The following is a 23,748-nucleotide window of genomic DNA, read 5'->3' on the forward strand; positions in this document are numbered from 1 at the left end:
TTGTTCCTTTCTTTTAATTTTGACCTAGAAAAGAACATCTTAGAGCTTGTATTAGTTTTGGATACCTGTCACCAAAACATATATGCAATGATGAGATTCCTTTTGGCTCTGAGTTTCACAGATTTTAGTGTATAGCCCGTGGCTCCTTTATTTAGGAACCACCATAAGCAAGACACAATGGCTGTAAGAGCATGAGGCATGTGCAGGAGGAGGTGGCTGTTCATGTCAGAGCAGAAAGGAAGCAGTGAGATCAGAGGAGAGGCCTGCGAATAAGACGCACAGTGTGCAGGGACACTCCCCCATGACTGACTGCCTTCATTTAGGCTCCTGAAATAGTGCCACCAGCTGGAGAGCAAGCCTTCAAACCATAGCATAGGCACAGGGTAGCCAGCCTACGTGGCCATGGTGAGTGTACAGGTAAAGACTGTGCCTTGCAAAGATAGCTGTGACTCTCAAATATAAAAAGTCTCACCATATTACTTCATCTAGACATTTGGACCTAAGTGAGACTGAGAGAAAAGTACTAGAATTTAAGGCAGATGAGAAGGACAAGGAAATGCAGGCAGTGGGGATGATCATGGACAAATGGAGTGAGCGTTCAACCTACAGCAACACAGAGACTTAGTTTACACCTGAGGCGTGGAGCTGACTGAACATCTAGGCTGTTTCAAGAGTTAGCCAATTAAGAGAGTGGATTCTCTTTACTATCAGAGAAAGAAGTATTCTTACTACTTTTTACTTAGTCTTTATAGTTTTAGGTTAGTATTATTCTATTTTGAAGCTAAAGTTCACAGAGATTAAGTATTTTTCCCGAGGTTACCTAAATAGAAAGTGGTGAAGCTGACATTTGAACATAAGCCTGAAGGATTGCAAAAGCAGTGCACTTTTATTCCAATATACCAAGTTGTGTAATAGGAAAGAATATTGGATTGGGTGTCAGAACATCTGACTTCTAGTCCTAGATTCATTTGCTGTCTGTGTGACACTGATGACGGCCTCTATAGACTATTATCTCTTTTTTTAAAAATTAGACTAGCAAGTTTTTCTATTTGCTTGTTAAAAGATAATACACCAATTAATTATACTCTCAAAAATAAAAAAAAATTATAAATGTAGCACACTATTCTTAAGTGACAGTTGAGTGCTCCGTCCAAAAGGAGGACATTATGCCACCACCTCTAAAATTAGGAGATCACTGCAGAAGAGAAACAGAATACAAAAGCAAGAAGATAAGGAGAAAGGCTATGGGTATTGAATTTTGGAAACAGCAAAGCCAATGTGGGCATAACCTCCCAGCAGCTATAGATGTCTGCAATGGACCTAACACAGTACCCAGTCACGTATTGGAAAGGGGCCCACAGAACCAGTCCTTCCTGGGTGAAATAAGTACTGGCTACTGATGGTTTTTAAGGTAGGGGCAGTCAATATCTTTAGTTGTGTATTCACTGAGGCTCTAGGCTCCAAACCCATGACCACACAGATAATCCTGGGTAAATTTAGTGGGTCTCAGAAAGGGGGGGCAGCATTTGAAAAGAGAATTTTGAAAAGAAAGGGGCTTAATAGGAGTGGTAAGGAGATTCAAGAAAAAACAAGTTGCAATAATCAGAACACACTTAATGCTTGAAACTAAGAACGAATTCCACAAAAGTTAAAAACTTTTAAACAGATAATACACCATTTAAAAATTTCTGTCTTTCTCTACATATACACATACATATTTCTATAAATATCAAAATTTAAGACCAAATTCCTGTAACATTTTTGCCAACTATGTTTTATAAATTTTATATTGTCCCTAAATCTACTGTGTCCATTCATTGTCTATATTCTTTTTTGAAGTGGTTTTACCAAAATATACTTCATATGCAATTAGTAATAGGTTTCCATATTCTACTTTAATTTAATATTGTCCATTGATTGTACTATTTGCTTTCAGTTTTTCTGAATGAATACAATTTTTTAAAGATACAGTTTCTCTGTGTAGCCTGGGCTGGCTTGAAAGTCATACATAAACTAGGCTGGCTTTGACCTACAGAAATCTACCTGCCTCTGCCTCCTGACTGTTAGATTAAAGGCATGGACTTTAACTAGTTAAAGCCATGCCTGGCTTGCAGCAGAGAACTTTTAGAAGTTTTTTTTCTAGGAATTATCTGTTTATGTCTTTCACCTATTATTGTGTTCTAAGTTTGATTTTTATCATTTCCATGTAGGTAATTTTATTATGAATTACATATCCATGAACTTTATATATGAGTATCTATGGTATAAATATTTCCCTAAACTGTAATAACTTCCACATTTTTATGTGGTGGATAGTTTCATGAAGAGTCAATTTACATAGTCTTTTTATTACAAAGTGTTAATAATCACCATTTTTGTTGTTACTTAGACCTTATATGGTTTCTTTCCATTTCAATAGAAATGTATTGAAGCCTCCACTCTGATTGTGAATTCATTTAATTTACAGTACATTTCTCCAGCAATTGTTCAATGGCCTGAAGTGCTTTACTTCATGATTAGTTATGAGTTTTACATTGTCCCATTTAACACTCCTATCCTGTAAATCCGTGTGTTTTCAGATATTGTCAGTAGAGTGTAACTGTGACATTCTAAGGAATGCTTTCATGGATGTTTTGAATGGAACAATATGAGAGTTAACCTGTATTTGTCTACGCTGGGAATCTCACTGTACTACTGAGAAACGCCACTTATCCTGTGAGGGGTTCCTTTTTTTTCAGTGAGGCAATTAAATACTATTGTTTTCTATTGTGATTAAGAACATGTTTACATTTGGTTTTGCTGTCTTATAAATATATGTTCCCTCTTTTTATTTCGTGGCATAGATTGGATCTATTTTCTTGGTTTTGTTCTTCTAGAGCAGTGTTCTCAACTTGTGGGAGTCTAGAGACCCTTTCTGAGAGGTTACCTGAGACCATCAAAAAACATAGATATTTACGTTACAGCTCATAGCAGTAGCAGAACTATAGTTATGAAGTAGCAATGAAAATAAATGTATGGTTAGTCAGTCACCACAACATGAGCAACTGTATTAAAGGGTCACAGCATTAGGAAGGTTGAAAACCAGTATTCTAGCGGTTTGAAAGTTGAACGTTCTGTTTTTAGCTCTCAATTGATTGGCTAAACACAAAACTGAATAGTTTATAATAATCAGGTATCTTAGTCCATACCTTTAATCCCAGCACCTGGGAGTCAGAGACAGGAGGAGGTCTGTACATTTGAGGCCAACCTGGTCTGTATATCAAGATCCTTATCAGCAAGGACTATGTAACGAAACCCTGTTTTATATAGTTTGTAATATATGAATCTAAAAATTAAGGGTAAATTATTAAAATGAAATTTCCCATTCCAGGGAAGACACATAATTGAATATGTTTTACACCATTACCTTCTGCACCTACATTTTTCTTAAGTCAACTAAAGTATAAAACATAGGTATTTGTTAATTCTCTCATTTCTGTGACCAAATACCTGACCAGGAGCAACTAAAAGGTGGGGAAGATTATGCAGCTCATCATCATGGCAGGGATGGGTGGCAGCTAAGAGCCCCATGGTGGTAGGAGTGGGTGCAGTTGGTGTCGTCCTCTAGCACTCAGGAAGCCTGAAGGGCTTACTTCACACCCTTGTACTCTTAAGTGAGCCACTTGCAGCCAGCCCGCTCTCCAGAAGTTTTACAGGGCTGCCTCCACAGTGACACACTTTATGCCCCCAACAATTCCATAAATTTCCCAAACTGTCACCAGCTGAGAACCAAAGATTCAAACACAAGAACCTCTTGGGGAGACATTTAACATGCAAACTATCATCCGATAGCAGATTATTGGCATTCATTTATTTTCTTTTTTCACAGTCTGGATATCAGACCCAGAGTCTTAGCTATGCTCACCAAATTTTCTACCTACAAAGTACACCCTAGCCTTGATGATAACTTTTACAAATATATTTTAATTGTTAAAGAGTCATTATTTAACAGTTACAGTAACCTTTTCAACTATATTCAAGCATTCACTCATTTAGTAGATGTTTGAGAGCTTAATAGAAGCCAGAAATTCTTTAGGCACTGGAAACCCAAGTAACTAAGTAACAATTCTTGTCTGTGTGCCAAGATCATCATGGGGGAATAACTATAGGTAAAAAGAAAAATAAATACTAAGGGCTGACTCTAGGGGATCATGTAAATAAATTTTTAAAAAGTACCCAAGAGGAGGGCCTAGCAAGACAGATGTCTCAGTGGTTAAGAACATTTTGTGTTACTGCAGAGGACTAGGGTTTGATTCTTGGCACCCACCTGATAGCACACAGCTGTCTCTAACTCCAGTTCCAGGGAATCTGATGCTCTCTTCTAGCATTCCTGAGTGTGACTACCCTAGAGGCAGTGGGACCTGGGAGAATGGAGCCAATAAGTGAGACTGAATAAAGTCTCATGCAGTAACCAACTTTATTCAGAGCATCAGATAATTTTTACTCTGAGGATTAAGTGGAGTCACATAAGGGCAAGCTCCATGTAATGAATAATCAGAAGTCCACTCACTCCTATCTCCTACGCCTTTCATGAGAGGGGCAGGAAAGCACATTCCAAAAACAATTCCTCCAAGCCCTCTCAGCTCCTGGGGTGGATAGACACTCACATACACTGCACATAAATAAATCCATGTATGTAATTTAAGAAGATTAACTACACAATTTTAAAAAAGGTTTTTGGAGAAACTAAAGTCACAAGACTCTTGTCTTGTTTTCTTAGAGTATTTCCACAAATACTCAGAATTTTCCTCACACAACTCCATTCTTGGACCATGGCCCAACACCTGGGCATTAAGCACAAATATGGTGAACAGACGTATATGCATGCAAAATACATATAAAAATATTTTTTTATTTACAGTACCAAAAAGGAACTTCTAGAAGGACAGAGGAATATCAGAAGAATGAGATTTTGGAAATTGGCAAAATAAATTTGTTTCAAGGGAGTTAGCAACTGTGTCAAATGGTGTAAGATGCAAACTGAGACTTGACCTTTGGATTGAGCAACAAGGAGGTCACTGACAACCTCAACAAGCAGTCTTAGTGGAGGAAAAGACCAGAGGCTGCTTACGTTCAAAGGAGAAGGAAAAGAAATCTGAGACAGGGAGTGTAGACTGAGTTCTCTACTAAGCCTGCTGCAAAAGATAGGAACAAAGTAGAAGGGAGGAGGAGAAGGCCAGCTACATGGGAGGTAAGGCATAAATAAGCTTTCTAAGATGAGAGTAGCGGTGTGATGAGTGGGCATACTTGGAGGGAAGTGTTCACTAGAGGAAGAAGAGCATGAAATTGCAGGGCCAGGGAGGTCTCAAGGAATAAGAGAGTCAATAAATGAGAAGAGATAAGCTCCAAGCAGTAGTTTGTGGTGTTGCACTGCCTTCTTAAGAATGTCTTATATCTTATAAGCCATTTATATAAGAATTTATATCTTACCAGCTATTACGAAATGCACTTGACAAATCTGTACAGGATAAGTTCCTACAGCAATACATTTAGAGATTTAAACCTTGGGACTGGAGAGATGACTTGTCAGTTAAGAGCCCTGGCTGCTCATTCAGAGGGATGAGGGTTGATTCCCTACAGCCATCTGTACTCCTATTCCAAGGTAATCTGATGCCCTCTTCTGGGATTCGTGGGCATCAGACATGCAAGTGGTTTATAGACATAACATACTTGCAGACAAATCACCCATACACACAAAACAAAACAAAACCCTCATAAACGCCCAGTTCTTTATTAAGATCTTTATTCTTATCTGATCCCAGCAAGGTATATACTCCTGGCTTGTTGTCAGCTGTGGTTTTCCATATGGATATATTTGTTAAGTAAGCATCAAAACAGTTACCTCGAGTACTTTGGGATTTTCCCATGCTGGGAATTTGATGTTTAACCTTTGGACCACCCAGTGAGCTAAGAAAGTGTTCTTTTATCTTCTTAGACTCTTAAATAAGCCTCAAGCCATATAAGAAAGTTAAACATAATATTACCATGAACACCTTTTCTAGCTACTTAAACAGAATCATAAATATGGCACATAAGATTCATGCCCAAGAAATTCTTAACTGTAAATGTAAAAAGATATTTTGTCTTTAATGTTTTTTTTTTTTTAAATAGTGGTAGTTGCCAGCACCAGATAGGACCTGTTACCAGAGTTCAACTTCCTATGTTTAGTTGAATACATTTTTTTTATTCTGAAAATTTAGCATTATTTAATTTAATTAAAACAAATGTATTTTGGTTGTGAGCCTAGCCTTTAACAACTGATCCGTCTCTACAGCCCTAAAACAAATGTATTTTAAAGGAAATTAGTGCTGATGTCTATTCTAAATAATATGGTTAACAGAAGTGACATTTATTTTTGCTGCTGTTCTTCATTCTCATTTCTTGATTGCTAAAAAAAAAAAAAAAAAAATGTAACGCAATGTTCACTATTTAAGTAATTGTTTCAAATTACCTTTTTATGGTATTATCAGCTTGTAGGCATTAATTTCTCTAATTGTCTAGTGGTAAATCCCTTATCTGGCATTTAATCTTACCTCCCTGGGAAAACCAGACCTTACCACAGAGTAAATTTTCACATTGCTGACCCAAAGTAACATGAGACTCTGTCTTGGCAGTGAACCTTTGCTTTCTGTTATTCATAGGAAGGATAATGATGTACTCTATTGCCTCGAGGCCTACTGAAACTCTAGTAATAGGTAACATTTAAATACTGTTTGCAAAGGTCTGCACTTGGAAATTCCAGGATATTAATTGCATTGACATATTATTTTTGTTTCTTTTGGAAAACACAGTAATTAAAAATACAGCTTTAAATTTTTTCCTGCTACTTTGTAAGTTAATCGTAGTTCTGTCAGCTTGACTTTAGAGCAATATTTCTCAAGCTGTGGGTCCCAATGCTTTCGGGGGTCACATATCAAATATCCTGCATATTATATATTTATATTACAGTTCATAACTGTAGCAAAATTACAGTTATGGAGTGTCAACAGAATAATTTTATGGTCACTACAACATGAGGAATTGTATTAAACAGTCACAGAATCAGGAAGGTTGAGAACTACTGCTTTAGGTTACCACACAGTAACCTAAAAATGATCATTACTGATTTTTATTACCAGCATGTGGGGGGGTGTCTTTATGTCCATGGCCAAGAGAAGCCATCAACTATGTGTCCTGACAACACTCTTCTTCATTCCCTTGATAAAAGGCCTCTCACAGAACCTGAAGCTAGTTGGGTGGCCAGTAAGCCTCAGTAATTACCGCGTCCTCTGCCCTGGACATGTAGGGGTGCATACACCCATACTCAGCTTTTATATAGGTGCTGGTATTTGAAATCAGGCCTTCATTTTTGTAAAATTAATATTCTTATCTGCTGAACCATCTCCTCAGCCTCAAATTCTCCATTTTTTGTTAGTAAGAAGCATGAGATTAGAGCCTGAAGTGAAGCTGACAGATTCTCAATTATGAAGAAAAAATAGTTTTCTACAGATAAAAGATTTCCTAAATATTTGTTGCTAATGTGGAAAAGAATGTCAGACTGTTCTTACTATTTTCTAGAAAGTGTAAGATGTAATTTCTCAGAACGAATAAAATAAAAGACAAGTTTAAATTTTCTGTTAACTCTAGAAGTCTATGATTTTATCTTCTACTCTGTGGCCTTGTTCATACAGATAGTTCATATGCCAGCTTTGAGGCCTGTGCATGGATAGTTTTAAACAAGTGTTTTATAATATCTCTATAATGTGCAAATTTTTCAGTTCATTAACAAAGTTTGGTACACATAAAAATTCTTTGGGGCTAGAGATACAGTTCAGTTGGCAGAGCACTTGCTGCCGTTATGAGTGCCTCTGGGTTCAAATTCTACCACCACATGCAATCAGATGTGTGGTGCTTGTCTATAATCCCAGAATTGGGAGGTGGAAACAGGAGGATCAAAGGTCATTATCATCCTTAGCTGTAGAGTAAGCCTGGACTCATCAGACCATATTTCAAAACTGCAAAGGATTTTAAAGTACGATAGCAGTGCCTTCTCTTAACTCTTTGCAACCAAACTTGCCTGTTAGGTTAAAAAAATTGTGCTATAAGATTTTTTCAATGTCTAGTTAGAATATTTCATTGTAAAGCCAAGAAATTCTAGTTGTATTCCATATAATTGCTAATATTTGTCAAAAATTATTCATGTGTTATTTCGTCATCTTTATATTTGCTAATACTTTATTTTCAGAGTGAAGTTGGCCAGTGATGAAAAAAATTTAACATAGAATTTTAGAGTTAGAGTTCTGGCTATTTTGGTTGTTATTTTAACTATAACAACTTATCACCAGATTTAGTTTAGAAATATGTAAGTTTTCTAATTCTAGAATAAAATATGAAGATCTGCTCAGCTATAGTTAGTTGAAATTACTTTTTATAAATTATAGGGCAGCAATGCTCTTAGTGTTAAATTTCTTCTAAATATATAGCTCGGTTGTTGGAAAAAGAGCAAAAGACATATGTGCACCCTGAGTATCTCAACAAGCAGTTACAAAGAACCTTTTCTTAGTCATAGGGCAGTGTTTATGGAGAACAAAAGAAGAGTTATAGAATAGTTTGGTAATACAAATGGACTTCTTAATACCTCAATTTTTTATTACTTATTAAATTACTCTAAATTTCTCATACATACATATTTTTAGTGTTTTTCCCTCATCCTCTATATTCCATGAGTGTTTACCATTCTAGTTGGTGGTGTGAACCTGGGAGCAGAGCAGAGCCTAAAAATGAGGCCGACTAAAGTCTCATACAATAGTCAATTTCATTCAGAGCACCAGGCAGTTTATACTGTGAGGCTGAAGAAGAGTCACCTGAGTAAAGCATACAATCATAGGGGCAAGCTACACATGGCAAAAACATGTTTTTCTTTGGAGGCATATAAATAAATAACAACAGTCAGCTGTAATGAATAATCTGAATTAAATTCCCTCCTATCTGCTACACCTGGGAGGGACACGAAAGTAAACAGCAGGAACAATTCTGTGTTTTGGAGAAACTGAAGTCAAAGATTCTTGTCTTGTTTTCTTGGAGTTTTTTCATGAGCACTCCAAATTCTCCTCACACAATTCCATTCTTGGACCATGTTCCGCACCATGAGCACTTGATGTCCTGAAAAAGTGGGATATATAATATAAAATTTTAACCATAATCTCATCTTTCCTCTATAGTAGATAGGATATAGATGTCCATATAAATTGTTCTTCGTTTGCCAGCATCACTCACACTTGCGTGGCCAAGTGAGTAAGCTCTCTTCAGCTCAGTGTGAACGGAGGCAGATTATACCTTTTCTAGCCCTGGCCGGTCAATACTTCACACATGAACTTCTTGCAATTCTTTCAACACTCATCTTGATTGGTTGTGGCCATCATCATTGCACTGGGTCTATGAACTGCTGTGTGAAGCAGAATTCCTAGAGCCCATATTCAACTCTAGTCCTAGAATATTCTTTCTGGATCCATAGATAATAGAGAAATGAACTCTTTTCATTTGTAGTTGATTTTAAATGTATTAAATTTGAAAAATTGAGACTAATTAAATGACTAATTGAAAAAGGCCTTTATCATTGGGAAAGGAGATGAGTTTTCTTTTTATTATTATTTTTATTAATTCTTATATATTACATCCCTACTACAGTTTCCTCCTCCCTCTGAACCTATGTCCTCCCTTCAAAGACAAAAACAAAAAAAAGGCTGGCTTAACAGGAATAGCAACCAAATATAGCACATCAAGTTACAATAAATGTAGGCACCTTTCAAAGCAACCCAGTAGGAGGACAGATATAATCTTGTTCTAAGTAAGATGTATTTCTAATATAAAGTAGTTTTAACATGTAAAAACTTAATTTATAATCACAAATAAATATCTTGAAGGCAGCTTGATTTAAGACAGATTATTGGTAGTCAATATTAGGAATTTATCCCAAAGTGTTATTTGTAGATTCTGTTAATAAATTGCAAGCCTGATATGTCTGTCTACAAAGAAAGGCCTGTGGAAAGCAGAGGAATCTCCAAATGTCTGTGTACACAAGCCTGCTAATTCTGTTCATCTTGGCTCTATGCAAAATTCAGGACACCATCAGTGCTCACTGTACTGCATTGTTCTATCTCAGCTCCAGCCTAAGCATCACCTTTCTATGGCTTCTATAGTGATAGTCACAAAACACAAAGCAACAACCCTCAAGGCATGGCTTTTTCCCTGGGGGGGGGGGACCTAGACATAAGTCCATGGAGCACATACTAAGCACTCAGGCCAAGCTTTGGTGTCCTGCTGCCAGTGGGTCTGGAATGTTCTCTCTAGCTAAACCTTAAGAACCTTTCTGATGGTGGCAGTTTAAAATTCTCCCATCCCTTAACATTGTGGTAGGATTCTCCAGACATTAATTCATTCTATTACTGTGAAATTTTTCTTTATGAAAGGATTGAGGTAATAAAGTCTTCACTCTTTTATATTTACTTGACTGTGGCGCCTGCGCCACCATGGTACTGAGTCGAGGGCAAGGGGCTGCTGATTTAGCTCATGCACACACACGCGCGCGCACACACACACACAATAACACAGCGGGTCCTTTGTGTTAAGAGAGCAGCCACTACAGCAGCAGCCACCGCAGCGGTTTATTATTCTCGTCCAGCCCCAGAGTTCCAAAGAGCCTTCTTATAGGCAGCCTAACAGGAATCCTCCTCCCAGGTGACATCCCTCAAGGGGTAATCCAACACAAGAGGAGAAATCTCGAGGAAGGGAGGGGCACGTTCTCAGAGCAGTAAACATGACTAGCTAACCAAGATAAACACAAACATGGAAGCTGCTAGAAACAGGACATGAAACAGCAAGACAGGCAGGCAGCCCAGTTGGGCCTGGTTCCTACACTTGACTATTTCACTTTTAATAGTTTAAAAGCATCTATCTTCTTCTTTTGTTTTGTTTTTGTTTTTGTTTTTTCAAGACAGGGTTTCTCTGTGTAGCCTTGGATGTCCTGGAGTTACCTTGTAGACTAGGCTGGCCTCGAACTCACAAAGATCTGCCTGTCTCTGCCTCCCAAGTGCTGGGATTAAAGGCATACGCCACCACTGCCCACATCAGTCTTCTTAAAGGTGGTGGCATCTCTACTAGTTAATATTTTCCTGTTTTCTTAACCATAGGTTGCTACTGGCAGAGCTGTTACTGAAGATTTGGACCTCTATGCCACATCTCGAGAGAGACGGTTTCGTTTATTTGCATCTATAGAATGTGAAGGACAGTTATTCATGACTCCATATGATTTTATTTTGGCTGTTACAACAGATGAGCCCAAATGTAAGTAAAGATTTTAAATTGCTTTCATAACTTTACCTTCAGTATCATAATAATTTTCAAACACTTCCAAAGAAGGTGGTCAGAGTAATGGATACTAAGCAATTCTAGCCAGGTTAAATAGATGACAATAAAAATGAAGATTGAAGAAAAAAATCTATTTTTTGAAAATATGTAACGGTATATTTATTTTAGAATACATAACAAGAAATAATGTGACAATTCAAAATTCATCATCTTATGCAATGTCTTGCAGACTGATGTTTCTTAAAAAACCTTTTATTATGTTTAAAATTGCAGAATTTTGAGTCACTCCCTCATATATTGAACACTACCTTATTTTTAGGTATCATATAAGCAATTTAGTGGACTGCACTGACGTTAGCCTTGCTCCAGACTTCTGCTCTGTTATATCCTTCTTTTACATAGTTCCTGAAGTATAAAGACGGGCTGCTTCTTCCCCACTTCTCTATGTGCGAAGTATAAAGATGGGCTTTCAAACACTGGAACAATTGCGCATTTCTTGGAAAGGCTTTACACCTGACTTACTAGATGGCAGCAAATTTATTATATATGCTTTTGAATCCAGCCCATTGTTTTCAATGAATGGTATAAAGAAAAACCATTTCACAGATACAGGTGGTTGGGAAAGGGAAAACTACTTCCGTTGTCTCTTCTAACTGTGGATATTATCTTTTGACACTGTTGTTAGTGGTAGTTGAGGCTTTCAGATTCTGCACAGATGCAGCAAAAGATTCTCTAATGTGAAAGGATTTGGGTTAGATTAACCGGATGGATGGTTTGTAAAAATGAGGTAGAAGAGGGAAAAATCAATAAATTTCTAACTGATGTATTTGAGATGCATCGAATACATAAAAGTTGGATTGTCTAGTTTCTGCACACTGAAAGATAATTCACTAAAATTAATGTACTAGATAAATTGTTTAACTACTCTTTAATTAAATTTCTCATAAAATACATAAGTTAGACTAGAATAATTATAGCCAGTTTCCTCCACAGCAAAACCAAACTTTAAATTTTTCAAAAATTTGGCAATGTGTGCGGATTAGCTTGTAATGCTTTCTTTCCCCTCAGTGCTGGGCATTGGATCCAGGGCTCTGTACATGCTGGCCAGTGCTTTTCTGCTGAGTTTCATCCCAGCTCTCAATGAATTGACTTTTGATGCTTTGAATTCTCAACAATGAAGTTCAGGGAGAGGTCTGAACATACATATTTGGGATTTGTCTGCGCGTGCCTGATGGTTAATGCTATGTATGATGAAATTGTCCCGAGAAACACTATACTATTTTAGATAACCAGTAGCAAATGCTTGAGGAATTCTTACTCATTAAAAACAATGAATGTACGAATCCTGGAGAAGGGTAAGCCTCAACAGTCCTATCCACAGACCCAAGAAGTAAAACAGAATGGTACAGAGTCATAGAGACCAAAAGGAAATAGTTGGGGTGGTCCAGTGAGTGGAACCCTGCTGAGAAATCAAGTTAGATAAGGCCGAACATAGTCCAGACTTGGTACTATGAAAGTTACTGGTGCCATTTAAACCGGCATTTCAGGAAATTGACTTAAGACAAAAACTAGATTGCAGAATGGAGTAATAGATGAAGAAGTGAAGAGAGTGACTGTCAAATACCCACTCAAGATGTTTGGCTCTACCAGGGAAAGGAAATGGCAGCTGGGTTGGAATTGGAGGCAGAGGCTTGATCATGCAAGACTTTAACCCAAAATATACTTTAAAATTAGAAAGTGAGGGCTGGAGAGATGGCTCAGAGGTTAAGAGCACTGACTGCCTTTGCAGAGGACCAGAGCTCAATTCCCAGCACCCACATGGCAGCTTCCACCTGTTTGAAACTTCTGTCCCCGGGAATCTGACACCATCTACAGATGTAAGAAGTAAAAAAAGAAAAAGAAAAAAAAACAATGTAAATAAAGTAAAAATAAACAAATTTTTAAAAGAAGAAGGTGATTTTCACTAGCAGGAAAGTCCTGAGAAAACACAGAACCCAGAGAGTAATAATAGTAACTGTGCTGGAAATGTGTAAGTTAGGAATGACCGGAAATTAAATAGGGCTCTTTTAAGTAGTAATTTTAAGGCTAACATAAGATTTATAACCCTTTGAGTTAACTGACTTGGTATATTATGAGTTATTTATTCTTTATTTGTAAGTACTCTATACTAATTTTATTAATGTGAAAATAATAGTAACCTCATGAAGAATTTTTGCAAATAACTTTTGTGTGACTAGTAGCAAAGAACCGTAATTTTGGATATGTCATCACTTTCATCATTTGAATTCATATTCCAGATTTTTAGCATCTTTGACATAATATTATAATGACATTCAATAGAAAAATGCACTTCAGTATTTTGTCAATAATTGTAGCTCAAATAAATGTTAATTGTAAAATAAAACATTTTTGGTTATAATTTTTGGAAACTAAGAAAGTATCTTATTTTTCTCTTTAGAATCTAATCTGAAAGGTAAATTTTCCTTCTGGGATTAAAATATATATTTATTTTCCTATAGGATCAAGAATTATTTTAATTTATATTTATAGGCATACACTATTAAAACCATTTCAGATACAAGAGTGCATCACAGGTATGATGGATATAAGCCTACAGCCTGAGAAATAAAATATTTCTAATAAATTTAACACCTTTATCCTTGTGTTATATTTATACACTCAGTGATTTAATATGAAATAAGGAATTTGGAAAGTCAGAACACCCTTTGAAGACTTATCTTACTTAATAGCTCTTCAGTCTTTATTTCTTCAACAGCTAAACTATTGTACATGGTACATTTCCTGCAGTATGAATATGTCTTTTGTGAATAATCTACTGTGGAAATCTCATAAAACCACACACTCAAGAGTAGATTTAACTTCCTTGTTGGATAAATAGCTTCTGAGCATTGCCAAAGAACATGCCTGTGTATTTGTACTTTTAATGGATTTTTCTTATACTCTTTCAGAACTGCTATTTTATTGTCCTATTCACTAAAGAGCCACTGCAAAATTATGTGCACAGTATCATAGTTAAGGTTTCATGCAAAATTCCTATAATTTCAGTGTTTGATCACATGTTCATATAGACTACCTGGGTAAAAGAAAGATCTTGTTATGAAGCAGAAGAGAAATTGATCTATAAGAAAAATTAGTTCCAAATGTTATAAAGGTACCTCTTCACCTTTGATCTCAAGATGAGTTAGTTTACCACCGTAGAAAGAGAGTTCCATAGCAATATTTCTTCCTTACAATTTAAAAGTCAACATGTTGTTATACAGAATTGCTGTGTAGAAACAGTTATTGACAGTTCACCAGTTTTCTTAATGTAGGTATACTGTAGGACTTAATTGCTGCCAACCTGGAGGTAATTCTTAGCCATTTCCAATGCTAGAATCTTAACAAGAGAAACAAAAATGGTGGCTGTGCATCTGTCCCAGCATTTTACTATTTAAACTGAGATCATTGACATGGTAAAGAAAACGACATTTTATTGAACTGCCATACTCCTAAGATACTCCTAGAATCCAAATTGGATAGGAACTTTCCTTTCACTTTCCTTGCTGTCCTGTTAGCTTTTCTTCTCTTTGCCTCTTATCATTTTAATCCTGGACAGACCTCACCTATGAATTATTTTTAGAAATATTAATATATCTGATTCCAGTGTCAATGTTCTATAAGTATAATTATTTGTCCCTTAAGGCCTATAGAACAATTGTAGTTTAGCTTACTTCATGAATTCTGAAGGGCCCAACCATAATCTGGAGTTAAGAAAAAAATTCCCATGATGTTTATTTTATTTATTATAAATTTATAGTATTTGCAACAAATAGATAACATGAAAAGAGTATATCTTAGATTCAGATATCGAGGGTAAAAAAGAAAACCTTTGCCTTTTGAACATAAAAGCCTGATTTTGAGTTATGGTTATATATGGTTACTAGATATGGATATACATTACATACAGTATTATCTAATTATTTTATATTTATTTTAGTTGCTAAAACGTGGAAGTCACTTTCTAAACAGGTAAGTTAAAGCTCTTGGTATACAACATATGCATGTACACACACAATATACACATATAAGCATACATGCATATCATGTAACTATATACAATAATATTTGTCCTTATATGTGTCTGTGGTTTTTACAAAGTAAAATTACATAGTGGTGGTATCTTTTAGTCTTCGTAATGTCAAGAAGTAAAGAAGGGAGGCATTTCCGCAGGCTAGTAAAGATAAAGGTTAATGGTAATTGCCATGTGTAAATGTAAATTAGTGTCCCTTGTTTAGAAACGATTAGCATTATCTAATTGAAGATATATAGACTCTGTACCCAACAGCTTCATCCCTGAGGTTAAATCCTACAACAATACATCAACATGTGCCTAGTGTAGTCAAATTTAATATGCTTATAAGTTATATATAACTATAAATACATAATTATATATACTTATAAGTTATACATATAAATTACTAGGTAATTTAATATAGAAATTCATACCTAGAGAAATCATCACTTACATATAGAAGAGTTTCAGAAGTACATAGACTGCTCATCATGGTTTTAAAAAAAAACATGAATAGTAGACCTAATAATTTTTCAAAAACTACAATTCCATTCAAACAGAATTGAAAACAGGAAATAAAGCCACAGTATTTAAGGATACATCCACAGTTGGCAAAACTAAGAGATAAATTAACGTAAAATTAAGGCAGTTCTCATCTTTAGGAGATGAAAAGGACTGTCTGCCATCAGGGAGGACTTCCAAATGTCTTCTAATGTACTCATGATTTTTCTAGTTTTAACTTAGCTATTTTTAAACTTCCTTCACTAGTAAAGTGGAATTCTCAAAAGCCTGCAATGTCAAATGCATGCTGACTTGTGAAACTTTAGAAATATTCTCTTTACACTTAAATGTAATATAAAGATACATCTGTCACACAGAGGGCTAGCAAAGAGATATATCTTGTTCTAGATTGTCCTGATAAGGTATTATAGCCTAGTGGCTGAAATAGCGCTATTGTCACACAGTTCTGCAAACTAGAAGTTTAAGATCAAGGCATTGACAGGTCGGTTTGTTTTAGGACTTAGCTCCTTTTCTATGGCCATCTTCTCACTCTGTTTCCACTTGGTCTTTCCTCTAATCACTTAGGAGGATCTCATATGAGCATTAGTGGTATCTTTGAAGAGCCTGTCTTCAAAGAAGCCTGAGTCTCATACTGCATTATGGCCATAAAATACAGTATGACAAGGAGAAAGAGATGAGAAGATGGTGGGAGTGGAGCAAAGGAATTGTAAGAACTACAGTAGTGACAAGTAATACATTAAAAATTCATATCCAATAAAAGTTTTGGAAATTAATACTAGATATAAAAATAAATGAATCAATGTTAGTAACATGCTGATACTAAATTTTAAATTGATAATAGCAATTATAAAACTGCATCAAGATACATTACCCAGTAGCAACAAAATCTATCAGGTACTTAAGTACATACTATCTCATTTACTTTCTGTGACCAAGGCAACTTGGAGGAATTATTTCATTGGGCACATGGTTCTAGATAGCAGACCAAAGGCATGGCAGCAGGAACAGCTGAGAGGCCCCATCTTGATCTAAAGGAGGAAGCAAAGACCTAGCCCAAAATGACGCAAGTCTTTGGAAAACTCAGAGTCTATCCCCAGTGATAAATTTCCTCTAGCAAGGCCACGCCTTCTAATGCTCCCCAAAGAGCCATCAACTAGAAACCAAACATTCAAACATGATGCTCTAGGGGCCAGGCTTATTCAGGCTACTAGTTCCTCTCCCTGGCACCCATGACTTCTGGTGTTCAGCCTCAGAAATCTTTGAGTCTCAATACCAATTTAATGTCCGAAATACAGCATCTCTTCTTAGACTCAAGGCAGTCTCTTAATTGTAATGTCTGCAAAGTCAAAAGCAAATCACATACTTCTAACATGTGGCACAGAATATGCATTGCCTTTCCATAAGAGAGGCATCACTGCATAGTAAGGGAATACTAAACCAAAGCAAGACTAAGACCCAGAAGGGCAAACTCTAAATCCTGTAGCTTTGTGTCTGGTATCAAAGGGCTAAAGTGGCTCTGTCCTTCCAGCTTTGCTGCTTGCAATATACTTTTCTCTTGGGCTGGTTCCACTCCCTGTTAGTAGCTCTCCTTTCATGATATCCCTCTGACAGCAGCACCTCTGACATCTTGGGGTTTCCCAGCTTCATTTCTACAGCTTCATTCAATGGCTTACAGAGCTTTCAAGCAGAAACTGCTCTGCCGCACACTGCCTATACTCAGCAGCTCTCCTTCTTCGTGGAAGATTGTATAATCTCTTTACTAGGACTTCAAAGCCAGAACCATGTGGATGAGGCTGCCACTGAGTTGGAGCCTCCTTGTATCACAGTTGCAGCTTTCCTTTGTTGTTGCTTTTTAGGAGGGGGTATTTCCTAGGCATTTTCCCTTCATAAGTTGAAAGCTGATTGAGACCTCCCCTGAGGACACTACTCTCCTTATTCTATTTTAGACTAGGCTTCTCCTCAGTTGTATTTCTTTCAGCACAAGCCTTGACTTGAACATTAAATTTCCTGTTATTTTTTTTTCTTCTAACTGTTCATTTATATCTTTTGTCCCACTTAAATGCTTTTTTATTGTAGACCTGCATAATAGTGATTATGAATAACCATGTGACAGAGTCAGTATTAAGCTCTTTATATCTCATCTGCCAAAGAAATTAGCCCATTGCTTTTTAATTTAGGCTCAGGAAAATCTTTAGGACAAAGGCAGAAAGCAGCCACATTCTTTCCTAGAGCATCACAGAAATGGCCTCTGGTTCAGTTACTGTTAAAGTCCTTGCTTCCCTCTGAAGTCTCTTGAGCTAGGCTTCCACAATCCATGTAGCTCTCAGGACTGGCTTCCAGGCTTCTAGTAGGATGGTCCATTAAGCCTTGTTTACAGCACTAATAATTTTTCTAGGCCAAAACCGCGTGGTTAGGTGTGTCACAGCAATAGCCCATTCCCTGGCACCAAATGTCTTAGTTACACTTCTATTACTGTAATGGACACCATGACCAAGGCACCAAGGCAGTGAGTGTTTAATTGGGTTTATGATTTCAGATGGCAAAGAAAAGGTATGGCATCAGAGACAGATGAGAGCTCACATCTGATCTGAAAGGAGGCAGACAACTCAAAATAGCACAAGTCTTTGGAAACTTCAAATCTGCTGCCCACTGACACATTTCCTCCATAAAGGCCATAACTTCTAATCCTCCCCAAACACATACCGACTGGAGCCCAAGTGTTCAAATATGAGTCTATGGACCCTATTTGCATTCAAACCACCACATGTACTTAACAGCATGTGTACAACATTGTTAAAAATTGTCTTTTAGGCAGAGGAATAGCATGTTCATGGGTACTAAATTATAATGATACTTATCTCCAAATTTGTCTGTACATTATCTTACTATTATCTAATTATAACAAAATAGATTTTAGTTTTCACTTTTTAAAACATTCGAGTAAGGACTCTAAAATATGTAGGATGGCTTTAAAAAGGAAATAAAAAAGAAGTGATAGGGATGAGAATAAATTATTCATATTAATAGAAAATTGTTAATTGAAGGGTAATAGTAGGTTGATAATTAAAATAAAATTGTATTGTTGCCAGGAGGTTTTTAACTAGATAAATATAAAATAATAATAAATAATAGATAAGTAATCCAGAAGTATATCTAGACATCTTAAGGAGAATCTGTAAATCAGTAGAGAAAATACTGATTCCCCCATCATGTGTAAGAATAATAGACTTTCTAAATGGGGCAAATGAAACTAGTCTTCAGAACTCACCACCAGATATGAAAGCTAATTGCAGATGGATTATGTTATTATTTTTCCTAAGCATCATGGCTAGTTACTTTACTCTTCATAGAATAATATTTCATATACTTAGAAGGATAAACATATAATATAGCACTATAGTTATGTATATATTCAAAATAATTTAAAATATGTAAAAATACAGTATTCACAACAGTATAGATACCAACAATGTTCATTTTTTTTACCAATGATTCATTCTCATATGGTAATTATGTTTAAATAACCTATTATGTATCAAATGCTGTCAGCTATATAAGTAAATTGATAGTCTAGTGAAAAATTGGTTGTAATTAAATACATTTAAGGGTTGTGTGTACATTGGCAGTCTTATTCTTCCACTTGTAAACATATTAGTGTGTTGTTAGTATCAAAAGAGATAATGTCTTCTTGCTCAAAAGTAGTGGAGATAAGCAAGATGTTCTGGGGAACTGGGAAATAGAATTGGAGATACCCATAATTGTCTTTGCTTTTAGTTATATTTTTACCCTTATTAATTCTCAGGACTACACCCCCATCCACATAAATATAACTTAAAGTCCAGAACTGGATATTCCTTGAATTTTAGAGCATTATAAAGTATAACAAATGTTTCCCTGTACAGGAAAAGAAAAGAACACAGTGCAAACAATTGAATGTCTCAGTCCTTGTTACCAAAATGTCAGTGGTGCAGTTGTTACCCAGAAATGTTTTTCATAATAATTCAGAGCATTTCAGAGTAGCACCTTCTATGTTGCTTTCAAAATGTGATAAGAACTATAACTTCTACCCACCCAAATCTCGAGTCCTGCCACCTTAGAATTTCAAAGCAAAAAGTGAACTCTCCTCACAGATACAGTTTAGCTGAAAGGTCAGCCTACTTGTCATGTTTTCTGTGGATGGAATAGGTTAGATCCAATTTGCTACAATTAAGGAGACTCTACCCTTAAGAAAGGGATTGGTACTTGGATCCCACAAAAGAAAATAATTGTTTTGATTACTGTGCCAGAAGCTTTTATCCAACTCCAAAAGAAGCCCATGATGCCCCAACTCCAAAAAATGTTTAAAAGAGGGTTATAATGAACATAGACGTGTTACCTGGAGGAATAAGAAATCACCAAGGATAATATCAGAGTTCTCAGTGTCAGCTGGATTTTTGTTTTGATTTGTTTTTATGTTGTTTTTATTTATGATTAAAAATTCTGAATGTCAAAAAGCAAAAACTGAAGAACACATGAGAGAATATTTTTAAACAAGACTTTATTCAAAGGAAATTACTAGCAAATTTTACTAAATTGAATAGTTAAACTTTCACTAAACAACACTTAAAAATATTTGATACATAGGGAAATGCTTTTGTAATTTATTATCCAAAAGCAACTTTAAAATATCTAATAGTCATTTAGAACTGGTATAAACTGATATTAAAGAGAAAATCATCGCAATAGGAAATAAATGGACAGCCAAAGCAAGAGTAGTGTTAATATTAATCTTACTCTAATATAATTACAACAAAATAGGTTATGGTTTTCAGTTTAAAGATATGCAAATTAGAGCAATGATGGTCTAGTTCACATATACTAGATGGCTGGCTTCCAGAAATGTGACATGTCAGTAATGAGCAAGGGCATGAAGGAGCCAATTGAAAAAATACCTGATCTCTTTAGTTTGGGGAGGGATTTGGTAATGGCTGATATAATCTGCAGTGTGTATCTGAGGTCCTATTTACAGGTATATATGGTAGAGAATAGTTTAAATGTTTGCACCCTCTACCTTATCCATGTTTCCTGACACAATAGATGGAATTGCCAAAAATTTAGAAATGATATAATTATTGGAGAAATTGATCAAATAATTGTAAAATTTCATACTTTGGATAACAGTACTACAGAATAAAATGAGCAAGTGTATTAGAGTGTATATATCCTGCTTTAGACCTAACAGATACAGCCAAGCAAACAACAACTGGCAGGATGCTGATGTTTTCTAGGGCCTAGGCAAACAGAATACTTTTTCTCATTCTGAGAATCTATTTTTATTCAGCCTCAGTGGATTTTTGTGAAGGCTGTATGATGAGTGACGCCTGACAACTGAGGCAAAGTGTAGTTATGAAAGCTTGTATTTTAAGACTTTTGTTTTTTACATTTAAATAAATTAAACATCTTTTGTGTCCTTATTATTTTAAAAATGTAAACAGTTGACTTCCAGAGGTGCTGTTATAAACTGTATAGGCATTAATAACAAAGTTAAAGCTAATTGACTTAAAAATATGTCCATATTATGTAAAAGGCAAGGAATAGGTTTAGTACTTAAAATAATAAAATGTTTATGATAGAGTTAGATTAAAAGAGTAAATATTAAGTAAAATTGAAATTTAGTTTCTCTTCAAATATAATTTTCTAAACCTACGATTTCCATGCCAGGGGATAAAGAGTATGTGTGCATGCACTAACTATATGATTAATAAACTATACTGAAGAAAATATTTAAGTCCTTTACATTAAAAAAACACCTATAATATTAGGAAGGTAAAATTAATTCAGCAAATGTGTATTTGTTCCTTCCTTGCAGTACTGCAAGTAATTCTGACACTGGACACCCCATGTTTGGTATCTGACTCCACTAATTTGAAGATATAGAACCCCCAAATACTGCTCTCTTTGCTGATGTGTACCCCAACCTCAGAGGTCTCCAGACCGCACTGGCTACAGACAGTTCCAGGATTTTCCCTCAGTTCCCAATTGGTTCTATGAGTCTGAAATGACTCATAGAACTCAGAAATGCTATAGTTGTGACTACAGACAAGAACATAAATGGAGAGCAAAGGTATTGGGTCTGGGAGTGCCCTGCTGAAGAGCATCTGCCCTCTCTCCATGTGGAGTCAGGCGTTGTCGCCTCCCAGCTTCTTCACCAGGCTCCAGTGAGCATAGTGACTTGCTGCGTGGGTGTTATATCTGAGGTATAAGTGATGAAACGGTTGACCATGCCTTTGCCTCCCAGGAGCTAGAGACGAAGGCCAAATGCATTTTATGCAGCAGAGTAGTAGGTAGAAATGGTTAGGTATTGACAGCGAGGAAACAAATTTCAAGCATGAATGAATATATAAAAATTTTGGTAAACATTAAAAATCAAAATTGGCACATAACTAAAATGATTACTATAACAACCAGATGATCTAGGCCTGAAGCATGTATTCTTGTGAGAGAGAGAGAGAGAGAGAAACTTCTTGAAGTCAGTGAGTTTCGGTCTCTGTAATTTACTGCTATGTGCCTAATGAGCAAATTACTTACCCAATCTAGGGCTCAGTTAAAATGTATGTGAGAATAGGTTAGTAGAATTAAATGAGCTATTATGAGTCCATTATTAATCACGTAGAGGACTCTCTCAATAAAGATAATTAATTTTTAAAATCAGAATAGAGATTAAAGGACATAGTTATAATAGGAAAAATTAATCTGTATTCATCAGAAATGGTATAAATTTTAAGTATGTGAAATGTGTTGATTCTTAAAATTTTTTTACTTTAACAATATATACATTTATTTTTGTCTAAATGGCAAATATCCCAGTTTCTCATCATTCACACCTGCAGTCTTCCCTGTTTGCCTCTGCCCCACCCCCAAGACACTGCTCATCATATGTGGCATCTGCTATCTGTCATGCAGATAAAGCTCAGAAGGAACTGAATGCTAGAATCCAAACATGGACATCTGGGAGTCTATAAAGCCCCTAAAAATGTTCCTGCGTTTCACATCCCAGGGATTTTTTTTCCTGATACCTCGGTTTTGCAATGTAAAAATACTGTTTTAAATATCACAGAGCTAGATCTGGGAAGGGGTTTAAAGTTTACCACCTGTATTGTCCTTGACTGGTGCCTTAGTTTGAGCGGGACCCCTGGGCCCAAATCTGCCTATCATAATGTTCTACTTGTAGGTTTCTAGGACCCTCAGGATCCTTCTACTTTGCCATTCTCCCATGCTTCTCTCATCTAGAGTCCCAATAGGATGTCCTCCCCTCTGTCCCCTGGAGGGGGAGACCTGGTGGCACTCAGAGGAAGGACAGCAGGTTAAGGAGAAGAGACTTGATACCCTATGAGCATATACAGGGGGAGGTAATCCCCCTCAGGAACAGTCATAGGGGAGGGGAATAAGGGGAAAAGGGGAGGGAGGGAGGGAAGAATGGGAGGACACAAGGGATGGGATAACCATTGAGTTGTAACAAGAATAAATTAAAAAAAATTTTTTAAATAAATAAATAAATATCACAGAGCATCTTTTAGATTCCACAGAAAAGTCTGTGTGAAGTATTCTCAAACTCGAATGTGCACCGAAATCACCCAGAGGTCTAGGAAGAACCCATGTCTAATTCAGAAGGTGCTGGCACTCGGCATTTCTGTAAACTTGCAGATGACACCACAATTGTTGGAAACAAAGGGTGACAAATAAAGATTAGATCTAAAATTAGAAGTGGTTTCTACATTTTAAAATGTATT

At 36.2% G+C, this 23,748-nt stretch overlaps 1 protein-coding gene across 2 annotated transcripts in view; it reads left to right on the forward strand.

Moving 5' to 3' along the window:
• The window catches only part of Micu3 (mitochondrial calcium uptake family member 3), a 75,410-nt gene that overhangs the window by 14,657 nt on the left and 37,005 nt on the right, over positions 1-23,748 (forward strand). For both annotated transcript variants that reach the window (XM_051169961.1, XM_051169962.1), the window contains exons 2-3: positions 11,208-11,361; positions 15,383-15,414. In XM_051169961.1, coding sequence (XP_051025918.1) covers positions 11,208-11,361; positions 15,383-15,414 — 186 coding nt within the window. The remainder of the gene's footprint in view (positions 1-11,207; positions 11,362-15,382; positions 15,415-23,748) is intronic.

Source organism: Acomys russatus, chromosome 27, assembly GCF_903995435.1.
Source record: "Acomys russatus chromosome 27, mAcoRus1.1, whole genome shotgun sequence".
Classification (NCBI taxonomy): Eukaryota; Metazoa; Chordata; class Mammalia; order Rodentia; family Muridae; genus Acomys; species Acomys russatus.